This window comes from Somniosus microcephalus, chromosome 6 (genome assembly GCF_052327205.1).
Source record: "Somniosus microcephalus isolate GS21.2 chromosome 6, FLI_Smic_1.0, whole genome shotgun sequence".
Lineage (NCBI taxonomy): Eukaryota > Metazoa > Chordata > Chondrichthyes > Squaliformes > Somniosidae > Somniosus > Somniosus microcephalus.
In genome coordinates, this window is record NC_140992.1 from 242,936,768 (window position 1) to 242,946,804 (window position 10,037).

Here is a 10,037-nt window from a genome sequence, read left to right on the forward strand (position 1 = left end):
TAAAGGAACATTGTCACATGAAAATAATTGTTTGACAAACCTTTTTTGCTTAGAGAGGGAGAAGGGCTGAAAAGGACATGTATGTTTTTTATTGCAATGGAATCTTTGATATGATTTTTTTATCACCACTTGCAAACAGGCCAGAAAAGGTTTGCTACTTTTTCTTAATGTAAATGGTGCCCCTTTAAAGGCGTGCCCTACCTCAACAATGTACTTTGTGCAAACCATCACCCATCCTGCTTTATTTTGTATGCACCCTGCCTTATTTTATATACCTGTTTCAGGCTGTCCTTTTATTGAGGTTTTCAGTGGTGATGTCCCATACACTTGTATATGCCTTTTTGCCTGTAGCAGTGCTGATAGGTTAAAACATTATTCAACAAATTAGCAATATACAACATCTGCATTTTAATTTCTTCTTCAGAAACAGTCTCCTGTATTGCATTATAGGCACCTTTAAAAAACACTAACGGGTTCCAGAATTTTGTAACACTCAGCAATTCTGACAAGTGATTTATTTTTCACAAAGGCCTAATTGTCCAGTAATGCAAGTGATCTAATCCCATGGTAAATTCGCAGTTTAGCATCATGTCTGTGCTTGCCCTTTCTTTTCTAACATGGCATACACAATCGTGTTGCCAGTGTTTGCAGCAGTGGCGATGCGTTTCGTGGGAGGCGATTTCTGGTGTTGCAGGGATGTTGCAGTGTCCCCTGGATCCTTATTGGCTGCTGAGTCTTGTCTCACAGGAGACTGACGCAATCCTTGTCTGAAATCAACCTGCTTGTGGCACTGATCAGCTGGTGCCGTGAAATAGTATAAAAGAGCAGACAGCACCATCCCAGCGCCTTCTCCAGCCAGGATCGGCAGCTGAAAACGCTCACGACCGCAGTCAGAGGCAAACAGCGCGAGAATGAGAGAAATCGTCCACATCCAGGCTGGCCAATGTGGCAATCAGATCGGTGCCAAGGTAAACCTTATTGCTCCAATAGTTGATATAGGAGTATTTATATGATTATGATAAATCGCGCTATCTCTATTGAAGTAACAGATTATGCCCGGAGAGAAAAGCTGAAGAAAAATGTGCTTAAATATTGATAACTGTATTCTTTTGTGAAATAAAACCCACCACACAATAAGGCAGTAATGTGCAATACTGTTCTGTTTTCTATAAATAAACTGCATTGTGCTGCACACAAGCTGCTTTGTTCAGTGTTCCATCGAATTATTTCTGGTTTTCCATTTTGTTTGTACAATTCATCCTTCAAAGCGAGATGATTGCAATCACATTTTCAGTTTGGCATTATTTTAATTAGGACCTCGTCGTTCTTTGTTACTTAAAAAAAAAAAATCATTTGTGGAAGGTTTGTTCTGGAATCTGCGCCTGTGGGCTGTTTTAGACAGAGACGTAAGGCTCTGCAGAAAGCCACGCCCGAGACTGCAGATACCAGGGGAGAAAGGGATTAGCTCAGCTCTGCCGCACTGTCCGAGGACAGCACCAGCGCAAACAAACCCGGTATCTGCACGAAATCAGCGCCGGCGGGGTGGAGCCTTGATTTTAATAATAGGGGGGACAAAGAGCCTCCCTTCAGAGTTGAAATCGAAGTCATATTAACGGTCCGATCTCTAAGATGAATAACCTTGGCAGGGGGCATTGCCATCGCTCTCCTCCCCCATTCACGGAGAGAATGCATTAAAATATCATTTAAAAAAAACACCTTCAAGGTAAACTTGCAATAGAAGTGGTAATCTGCAGAATTGTTTTAGTTCATCTATTGTTCTGTCATGCAACCGCTTCGTGCATTTAAAGGCTGATTACTAAACAAACGAAATGGGGTTTAGACGAAGCACTAATCGATTACATGGAGAATCTCTGCTCTTATCAAATAACACCAGTCTGATGATAACGGCAGCGATATGAGTGGAATCAGAATGAACACGAGAAGAACTTGAAATCTTGAGTCGAGGTGTGCTCGGGAAAAAAACACTACCCGTTCATTGATGGACCACGTTTAGAAGATGTGGGCGCCTTTGTTCCAGTGTTGGAAGTGTTATTAGAGCGGTTGTTTAAATATGATACAGGAATTATTACAGCATATCGCACATGGCAAGACGACGAAGCAACGTCCATCCACGACAAAGATAGGTGAAATGAAAATATTGGAACAGACTGAAATGTCGAATCTGTCGAGTAATCCAAATCGCAAGGGCTGGGGCAAGGTTATTTATATTTAAATCCGTTTGAGTATCTAGCCGAGTGAGACGCTCAGACGGTTACGTGAGTGGGATCACAATGCCCTGGGCTCTGAATGGTTGCCTGCAGGCGGCTTCTTCACCAATCACGCCACCAAGAGGGATTGGGGGTTAAATAGGGGCGTGGCTGGCTTTGATGCAACCATGGGAACTGCCTTCATTAAATCGAGGCATCAGGACACAAAAGAGCCCTTTTCCTTCTTTGCAGACAAGCACAAGTGAAATCTTTCTGATGAGCGTCTTAATTTTTTTGAGGGAAAAGGGGAATTGGATCATTCCAAGCTAAAGTGGCCCAAACAAAACCAGGGGAGATTCTTGCTTGACCTCTGGTGAGATTGGATGAACAAATTGGGGTAGGTACACACATTGATTTAGATAGCCAATGAAAATGGGCAGTTACTTCCTCCTGGACCACCAGGGATCTCTTAATATTTACAATTTTATCAGTTAAATTCTATAACACCTGCCATACCATTGTGGCTGCTATTCTAGGCAGCATACAGTATGTTATGGATAGGCAATGATACCTGGCCTATTAAGCCAGAGTATGGCACAATGTATTGGTAAAATGGCACTATTTGTCATGTCTTCACGAGTAGACAACAAAAACCAGTAAAATGTTAATACAGAAATAAAAAGAAAAAACAGAATGTTGGAAATCTGAAATAACAACCAAAAATACACAACAGGGCTGCCCACATCTAAAATAAGAAAAAAAATAGGTTACCATTCAGGATTGAGATTGTTCAGATCCTGATGAACTGCCAGCATTTTCTATTTTTTAAATTTCACTGTACATAAAATCATAGAAATTACAGCACCGTAGGAGAAAGTTCATTTGGCCCATCACACGTATGCCAGTACATGTACAATGGGGCATTTTTATTATTAAATTACTTTGAAGAAAGCAGTGAATGGATGAGTTTGCAGCAGTATTTACAAGAAGAGGACCTTGAAAGGAAAATAAGTGACTCTCCTGTGCATGGAGGTGATCCAGACCTGTGTACATGGAGATGGTCTGGCTTAGACTACTGATCTGAACAGATCCCATTTATAGAAGCACAGACATGCAATTTGCCTGCATAATGGCTGTAGGATACATATTTTTTAAATAATTTCATTTGTTAGAACGTTAATGAAAATCTGTTTAAACTAATCAACAGAGTGGGAACAATATGGTCTGTAGTAGTATCAGTGAGCATGGAGACAATCACTAAATAATTGGTTGACAGGAATTATTGTTCAGGTGGGATAAATTAGGTAATGCCAGATTTCTCCCCCCAATGACCCCCACCAATCATGCTGAAAATAAGTTAAATTTACCCAACCAAGATAGAGATTCAAGTGATGAACATGCATGAGACTCAAATCCATGACTTTCTGGTCAAAGGGCAAATGTACGGCCATTCACATTACCAAACATTTATCCTAGCTTTTTTCAGAGTCCTAAACTCCAATAATGTAATTTCATATAATGTAAGTGTGTAGCTTTATTATCACAGACAGCAAACATCTCATAATAAAGGATTGCATTAATTTAGCACCTTTCATATCCTCAAAGCGCTTCAGTCAATGAAGTATTGTTTTGAACTGTAGTCACTGTTGTAATGTAGGGGAACACTGCAGCCAATTTGCACATAGCAAGGTCGCACAAACAGCAATGAGATAAGTGATCAGATAATCTGTTTTTGGTGGTGTTGATTTACTTCAGTGATAAAGTTGTACCAGAGCTGTACAAGGATTCAGATAAAATGAGAACCAATATGGATCAGTCAAGAAAAGGTTAGTTTATTATTGCTTGTCTGCTTTATTTGAATATAGTTTACTTCATGACACTGGTAATAAAAACACTAATAATGCTTTGATTACATTTGAATGTCTTTCATGAAACAAGATAGTATTCACCATCCTTTATATGTATGAAAATCAATCTCTAAATTACATTCTATTGTACAAGTAACTGAAGACCATTTTTGTCCACTGTTTTCTGGCAATCCTGAAATGGATATACCATTACACTTATGGTCATTAAAATGAGAAATGCCTTTGTTGAAGCATTGAACATTTTGTTCTAGTTTTGTGACCATGTATCAGCATCAGGTACTCCCATGTCCATTACAACATGGGCCAACTGTAGACTAAATTTCGTACTATTTTGGGTCAACAATGTACTTAATCCCGACATCAGAAGAGCACTTCCTTAATACGAGTGTGATTTTTCACTTCCCAAACCAGCCATACTAATGACCTCTGGGCATCTGATTTAATTTGGATCCAGTGCAGGAGGCTTTGTATGGTGGGCTCATGCCTACTAGGGACTGGATTCATATCAGCTTTACAGCCAGCAGAAAGTGGCGACCTTTATCTCCTCAGTCTAGCTAGATTCGATTCTTGATTATACCATATCACTGTGCCATATACTCCTCCTTTCAGAAAGGATGAAATGTATGGTAGTTGGTAAAAAAGCAAAATTTTACTAGCTAAAATCATTTTAAAGTTGCACCCGCTGCCCTTTAGAAAGATTAAATATGAATCTATTAGAGATTGGGAGGCAGCTGGGTCTGAGATGAATAATAGAACTGGGAGGGGCCAAAGTGCTAGATTGCATCCAATTTGCTCCCTGGAGACCGCAGAAGAAGAAATTAAATCAGTACCGTGTGTGCCAGCTGGTGTTGAAAAGTAGGTGAGCTTGTGATGCATGAGACAAAATGGGGAAATTCAGATTTATTGGACAGCTGAGGGTTCCTACTCAATTAACTACCCACTAGGAGAGGCAGAATAACATTACAGCTACAGTGTGCACTCAAGCAGCCAAACCAATCTCTTAAAAATTTAGCTGGGGGTAAAATATACCATAAGTTAACGCTGGCACTTTCAGTACCATGGTCAGCTGCTGAAGGAAACATACAGTGTAAATTTAAACCCATTGCAATGAATGATCCCTCTTTTAGAAAAAGGCCAACATAAATAATGCATTTAAAATTTCATACAGAGCTGCAATGATGTTGTTCTTCTATTGAAAAAAGAGTTTCACAAGATCTATTCATGAAAAGCCCAGAAAATGCAACGATGAAGTGATTTGTGCTAGTTGCAGAAATCTAAAAGTGGATTTATATTGGATTCCATTGACTTGCTGGTTAAATGTCTTCTAATTTTACTAATCATACTACTGATTCAGTTATTAGGGGAGAAGTTTCCGTTACCTTCGCTGAAATTATACCATGTTTTATTCCAAAAATTGCATTTTTAAAACCTATTTCAAGAACGCAGCAAGTTTCCAATAGAATTCCAATTAGATATTTCTAGTTTTTCAGAATAAATTGTTTAAAAAATATATTCAGCTTGCAAAGAAAATAGTGTCTGAAAGGTTCATTTCTCCTCTCTGCTTTTAATATATTTTGCAACCTGATATAACCAGTGAATTTGATTGATGTTTTGAGCACAAAGAACATATAAATCATAGTGTGAAGTGAGATGTAATTCATTTTACTTGCTGTCCCTACCCCGACTATTTCTGATATTATGATAATTGCTCCCTGTCAGTAGACAGACAGCTTCTTCAGACAGTCATCACCACAAGTGACCAAAAACAACTCTAGGCTTTTTTAATCCTTACAAACAATTTTTTGAATCTTTGGAAATTAGATACCAGCTTTATTTGGGGGTAGAGAAGAAAATATATTTTACTATTCCAATCGAATTGCAGGAATCCTTTTAGATCTTGGCTAAGGCAAAACAAAAACTTAACACACGTTTTTTTTAAGCAATAGACCTGGCCACATTAAAATAGTCCTAAATGGGGACATAGGAATAGAGCTGAATAAAATCAATTAGAACTCACATGTATATCTGCATGGATTGATGGACAGTCCTAGTGACATACTGTGCTATTGACCGATGAAAATAATTGCCCTGTATCTATCATTCTGTCACGTTAGAATAATTAGGCACACACTGAAATCCATACATTGATTGGAGCAGTCATTTTCCCTTTCTTCCATAAATACACACAACATTTAGCTTAGTGCTAATTAGTCTGGCTGGACATCTTGCATTTCTTGATCTTCCTTCTTTTCTTCTCAGTTTTGGGAAGTCATCAGTGATGAGCATGGAATCGACCCCACTGGGAATTACGTGGGTGACTCAGACCTGCAGCTGGAGAGAATTAGCGTCTACTACAATGAAGCATCTTGTAAGTAATACAGAGCTCCATAATGTTGAGGGTCAGTGTGAACAAGGAGAAACTACAAGTCAGAATTGGGCACATTAAATATAAAAGCCAAAAATGTTTTAAACTGAAATCTGAAAAAGCTACAAATTGCCTGCCTTATCTAGTATACCATGATTTCTCAAGTTTGTAGGAGATGCACAACATTTGGTTCAAACACTTAGCTGAATTCTAAATAATAAAATGCATGAAGTATTAAAACTGTGCAAACATCCAGCTGCAGAGTTAACAAATATAGATCCTAAAAGATCCTAAGTAAAAAATTAACTCTCTTTCCTATCACAACATCTTAAAACACATGAAACACAAATTTGGCATTGCTTAATCACTACTCCCTGATTTACTTCTTTAAAATTTTTCTAATGCCCTATTGGCCGGTCATCTTAGTTTCTCAATAAAAAAAGAAAAGCATTATCTCAAATTTGGCACTGACATAGCAGTTGTACTCTTAAGACACCACACACATGGAATGGGAATATGGATTGGTGTAGCAGGGAATCCTCTTGGGAGACCATAATAGGGATGGTGCCAGGGCAATGTGCGTGGAGGCTTTCTGAATATGTTTGGAATAATTCCTCAGTTGTGCCAAAGCAAAAGACAGATTTACTGACTATTCTAATTTTGTTTTCTTTGCAGCTCTTAAATATGTACCCAGAGCCATTCTAGTGGATCTGGAACCAGGCACAATGGACAGTGTTCGATCAGGGCCCTTTGGACATCTCTTCAGACCAGATAATTTTATTTTTGGTATGTAAAAATCAACCCCAAGGCAGAAAAATGATAAACAAAACTAATATTTTCCACAAATGGCCTACAGTTGATTAATTTTGATTGCAGTCTTTGTGGTAGAAATCGGTCATCATTGCGCCTGCATTCTAGATGGTAAACCTGGGCAAAAATGACCCATTGCTATGCCCTGCGCTCCAAGGATGTCTGAAAAATGTCCAATGCCATATTGGCTTGGGACAATTTTCAAGTATCTAGGTGGCTGCTTAAAACAGGCGTTGGACTCCTTACATATGCTAATGAGGGGCTTAGCACCAGTTTTAGGTGGCCTCAGGTAAATTGAGCTGCTCTGAGAGGAGCAGGCATTGGTGAAATTACAGCGTGACAAATTTACATAGTTTCCATAATAAATATGGATGTGGGAATTTATAATGGAGAACATAAATAAGGACATAACCTATGACTTTAAAATGGGAACTGAATTACATCTGGTTACCCTGGAGCATTATTCCATGCCCTCTAACCCTACGTCAGCTGAAGACTGCACTTAGTTTTGACTTCCCATGTGTAACACCACAGGAGATTGACTATCTTACAGAGCTTAATTATGTTTTGCAGATGAAGTTGATCTTTTGTGATAAATGTATTTTTCATCTTAAAGTGTATTTGTATCAATAAAATCATTATTGTCTGATTTAGACAAAGTAAGAAAAATCAATTAATAGAAGTGATCATATAATCGCTATAGTAAAAGGCCAACTTTGACATTTTCCTCTTTGATCACTGACAATAGTTACATTTTGTTGTGCTGTGTGCTGATACTAGATAGGACTTCCATTGTAATCACCAGAGTGAGAAATCAAATCACAAAAATCAAATTGAATGGTTTCTATACTAAGATATTTACCTCAGCAGGGAATCCATTCCAGAATATTCTATTTCTACACATAATTATACCTTGCATGTTGACTCTCATCTGTTTTATTTAATGTTTATGAATGTGTTTGACTTTCCTTTTTATCATAGGACAAAGTGGAGCTGGAAACAACTGGGCAAAGGGTCACTACACAGAAGGTGCAGAACTTGTGGATTCAGTCCTTGATGTGGTGAGGAAGGAATGTGAAAATTGTGACTGTTTGCAAGGCTTTCAGCTTACTCACTCCCTGGGTGGAGGTACAGGGTCTGGTATGGGAACCCTGCTTATTAGCAAAGTACGAGAGGAATACCCGGACCGAATCATGAACACTTTCAGTGTTGTTCCTTCTCCAAAAGTTTCTGACACAGTGGTAGAACCATACAATGCCACCCTCTCCATCCACCAGCTTGTAGAAAACACAGATGAAACCTACTGCATAGATAATGAAGCTCTCTACGATATCTGCTTCCGGACCCTCAAACTTGCAACACCCACCTATGGAGACCTTAACCATTTGGTATCAGCTACCATGAGTGGGGTTACCACTTCCCTGAGGTTTCCTGGGCAGCTCAATGCCGATCTGAGGAAGCTTGCAGTGAACATGGTACCTTTCCCACGCCTCCATTTCTTTATGCCAGGATTTGCTCCTCTCACAGCCAGGGGGAGCCAACAGTACAGGGCTTTGACTGTCCCAGAACTCACCCAGCAGATGTTTGATGCCAAAAATATGATGGCAGCTTGTGATCCTCGACATGGTAGGTACCTGACAGTAGCCACTGTCTTCAGAGGCAAGATGTCCATGAAGGAGGTAGATGAGCAGATGTTGGCTATCCAGAGCAAGAACAGCAGCTACTTCGTGGAATGGATCCCCAACAACGTTAAAGTGGCTGTCTGTGATATCCCACCCCGTGGACTTAAGATGTCCTCCACTTTCATTGGAAACAGTACTGCTATCCAGGAGCTTTTCAAGCGCATCTCAGAGCAATTCACAGCTATGTTCCGCAGGAAGGCATTCTTGCACTGGTACACCGGTGAGGGTATGGATGAGATGGAGTTTACTGAAGCAGAGAGTAACATGAATGACCTGGTGTCTGAATACCAACAGTACCAAGATGCTACAGCAGATGAAGAAGGAGAGATGTATGAGGATGATGAGGAAGAATCTGAAGCACAAGGTCCAAAATGAAACCTGAATCATTCATCGTCCACCGAGATGATTTGAAAACACAGTTCACCTTCGATCTTCTCTTACCATGTTTTTACTTGTCTTTGCTACGAGTTAGCTCAGTCATAGATTACTTGCTTCTGGTAGCCTTCTCCTGTTATCCTCTTTACACTCAGTATTTGGTCAGTAATCAACTCTGTATAAGTTCTGGATATTTAAAACTCCCAATTTTATTTTAATAACATGAATTCTTGATATTTAATTTTTTACTGTTTTGCCAATTTATTTTTTGAATATTTAATAAATTATTGCTGTGAAACATTTTCTGATGTTGGGCATTTTATGAAAACCTTGTGATTTAAGAATTTTCCAAATTATTCAAGTGAAAAGAAAACTAACATCATATAAGGACTGGCTGAAAAGTTATGCTTGTATCAGTGTTTCACTTATCTCTTAAAATCCGCTGCTAAAGAATGATACCAAAGCATTCATGTACATTATTATCCCAACTCCAGCCCTCATAGAATCTAATGCATATGCTTCACATTAAAATTGCAGTAAGGCTTCAAAGCTTTGGCAAAGTTTGAAGCTTTATTCTCTGGTTTCCTGTATTCTCCACCTATTCCAATTCTATCTCCAGCTGTTTGCATCTAAACCTGAAATCATAGAATCATGAAATATACAGCACAGAAGGAAGCCATTCATCCCATAGTGTCTGTGCCGGCTGAAAAAGAGCTATCCAGCCCAATCC

The 10,037-nt window shown here is 39.1% G+C and overlaps 1 protein-coding gene across 1 annotated transcript; it reads left to right on the plus strand.

Moving 5' to 3' along the window:
* Nucleotides 1-837: 837 nt before the first annotated feature.
* Nucleotides 838-9,609, plus strand: LOC147116591 (tubulin beta-3 chain). The gene is made up of 4 exons (XM_085991656.1): nucleotides 838-968; nucleotides 6,335-6,443; nucleotides 7,116-7,226; nucleotides 8,232-9,609. The coding sequence occupies exons 1-4, from the start codon at nucleotides 912-914 to the stop codon at nucleotides 9,305-9,307; spliced, it is 1,353 nt and encodes a 450-aa protein (XP_085847782.1). The 5' UTR covers nucleotides 838-911; the 3' UTR covers nucleotides 9,308-9,609.
* Nucleotides 9,610-10,037: the final 428 nt, after the last annotated feature.

Excerpts from the sequence above, each read along its gene's own strand:
- LOC147116591 (XM_085991656.1), top strand. The coding sequence starts at position 912 with ATGAGAGAAATCGTCCACATCCAGGCTGGCCAATGTGGCAATCAGATC. Across the intron at positions 969-6,334 it reads GCAATCAGATCGGTGCCAAG|TTTTGGGAAGTCATCAGTGA; the intron begins GTAAACCTTATT and ends TTTTCTTCTCAG. Across the intron at positions 6,444-7,115 it reads CTACTACAATGAAGCATCTT|CTCTTAAATATGTACCCAGA; the intron begins GTAAGTAATACA and ends TTTTCTTTGCAG.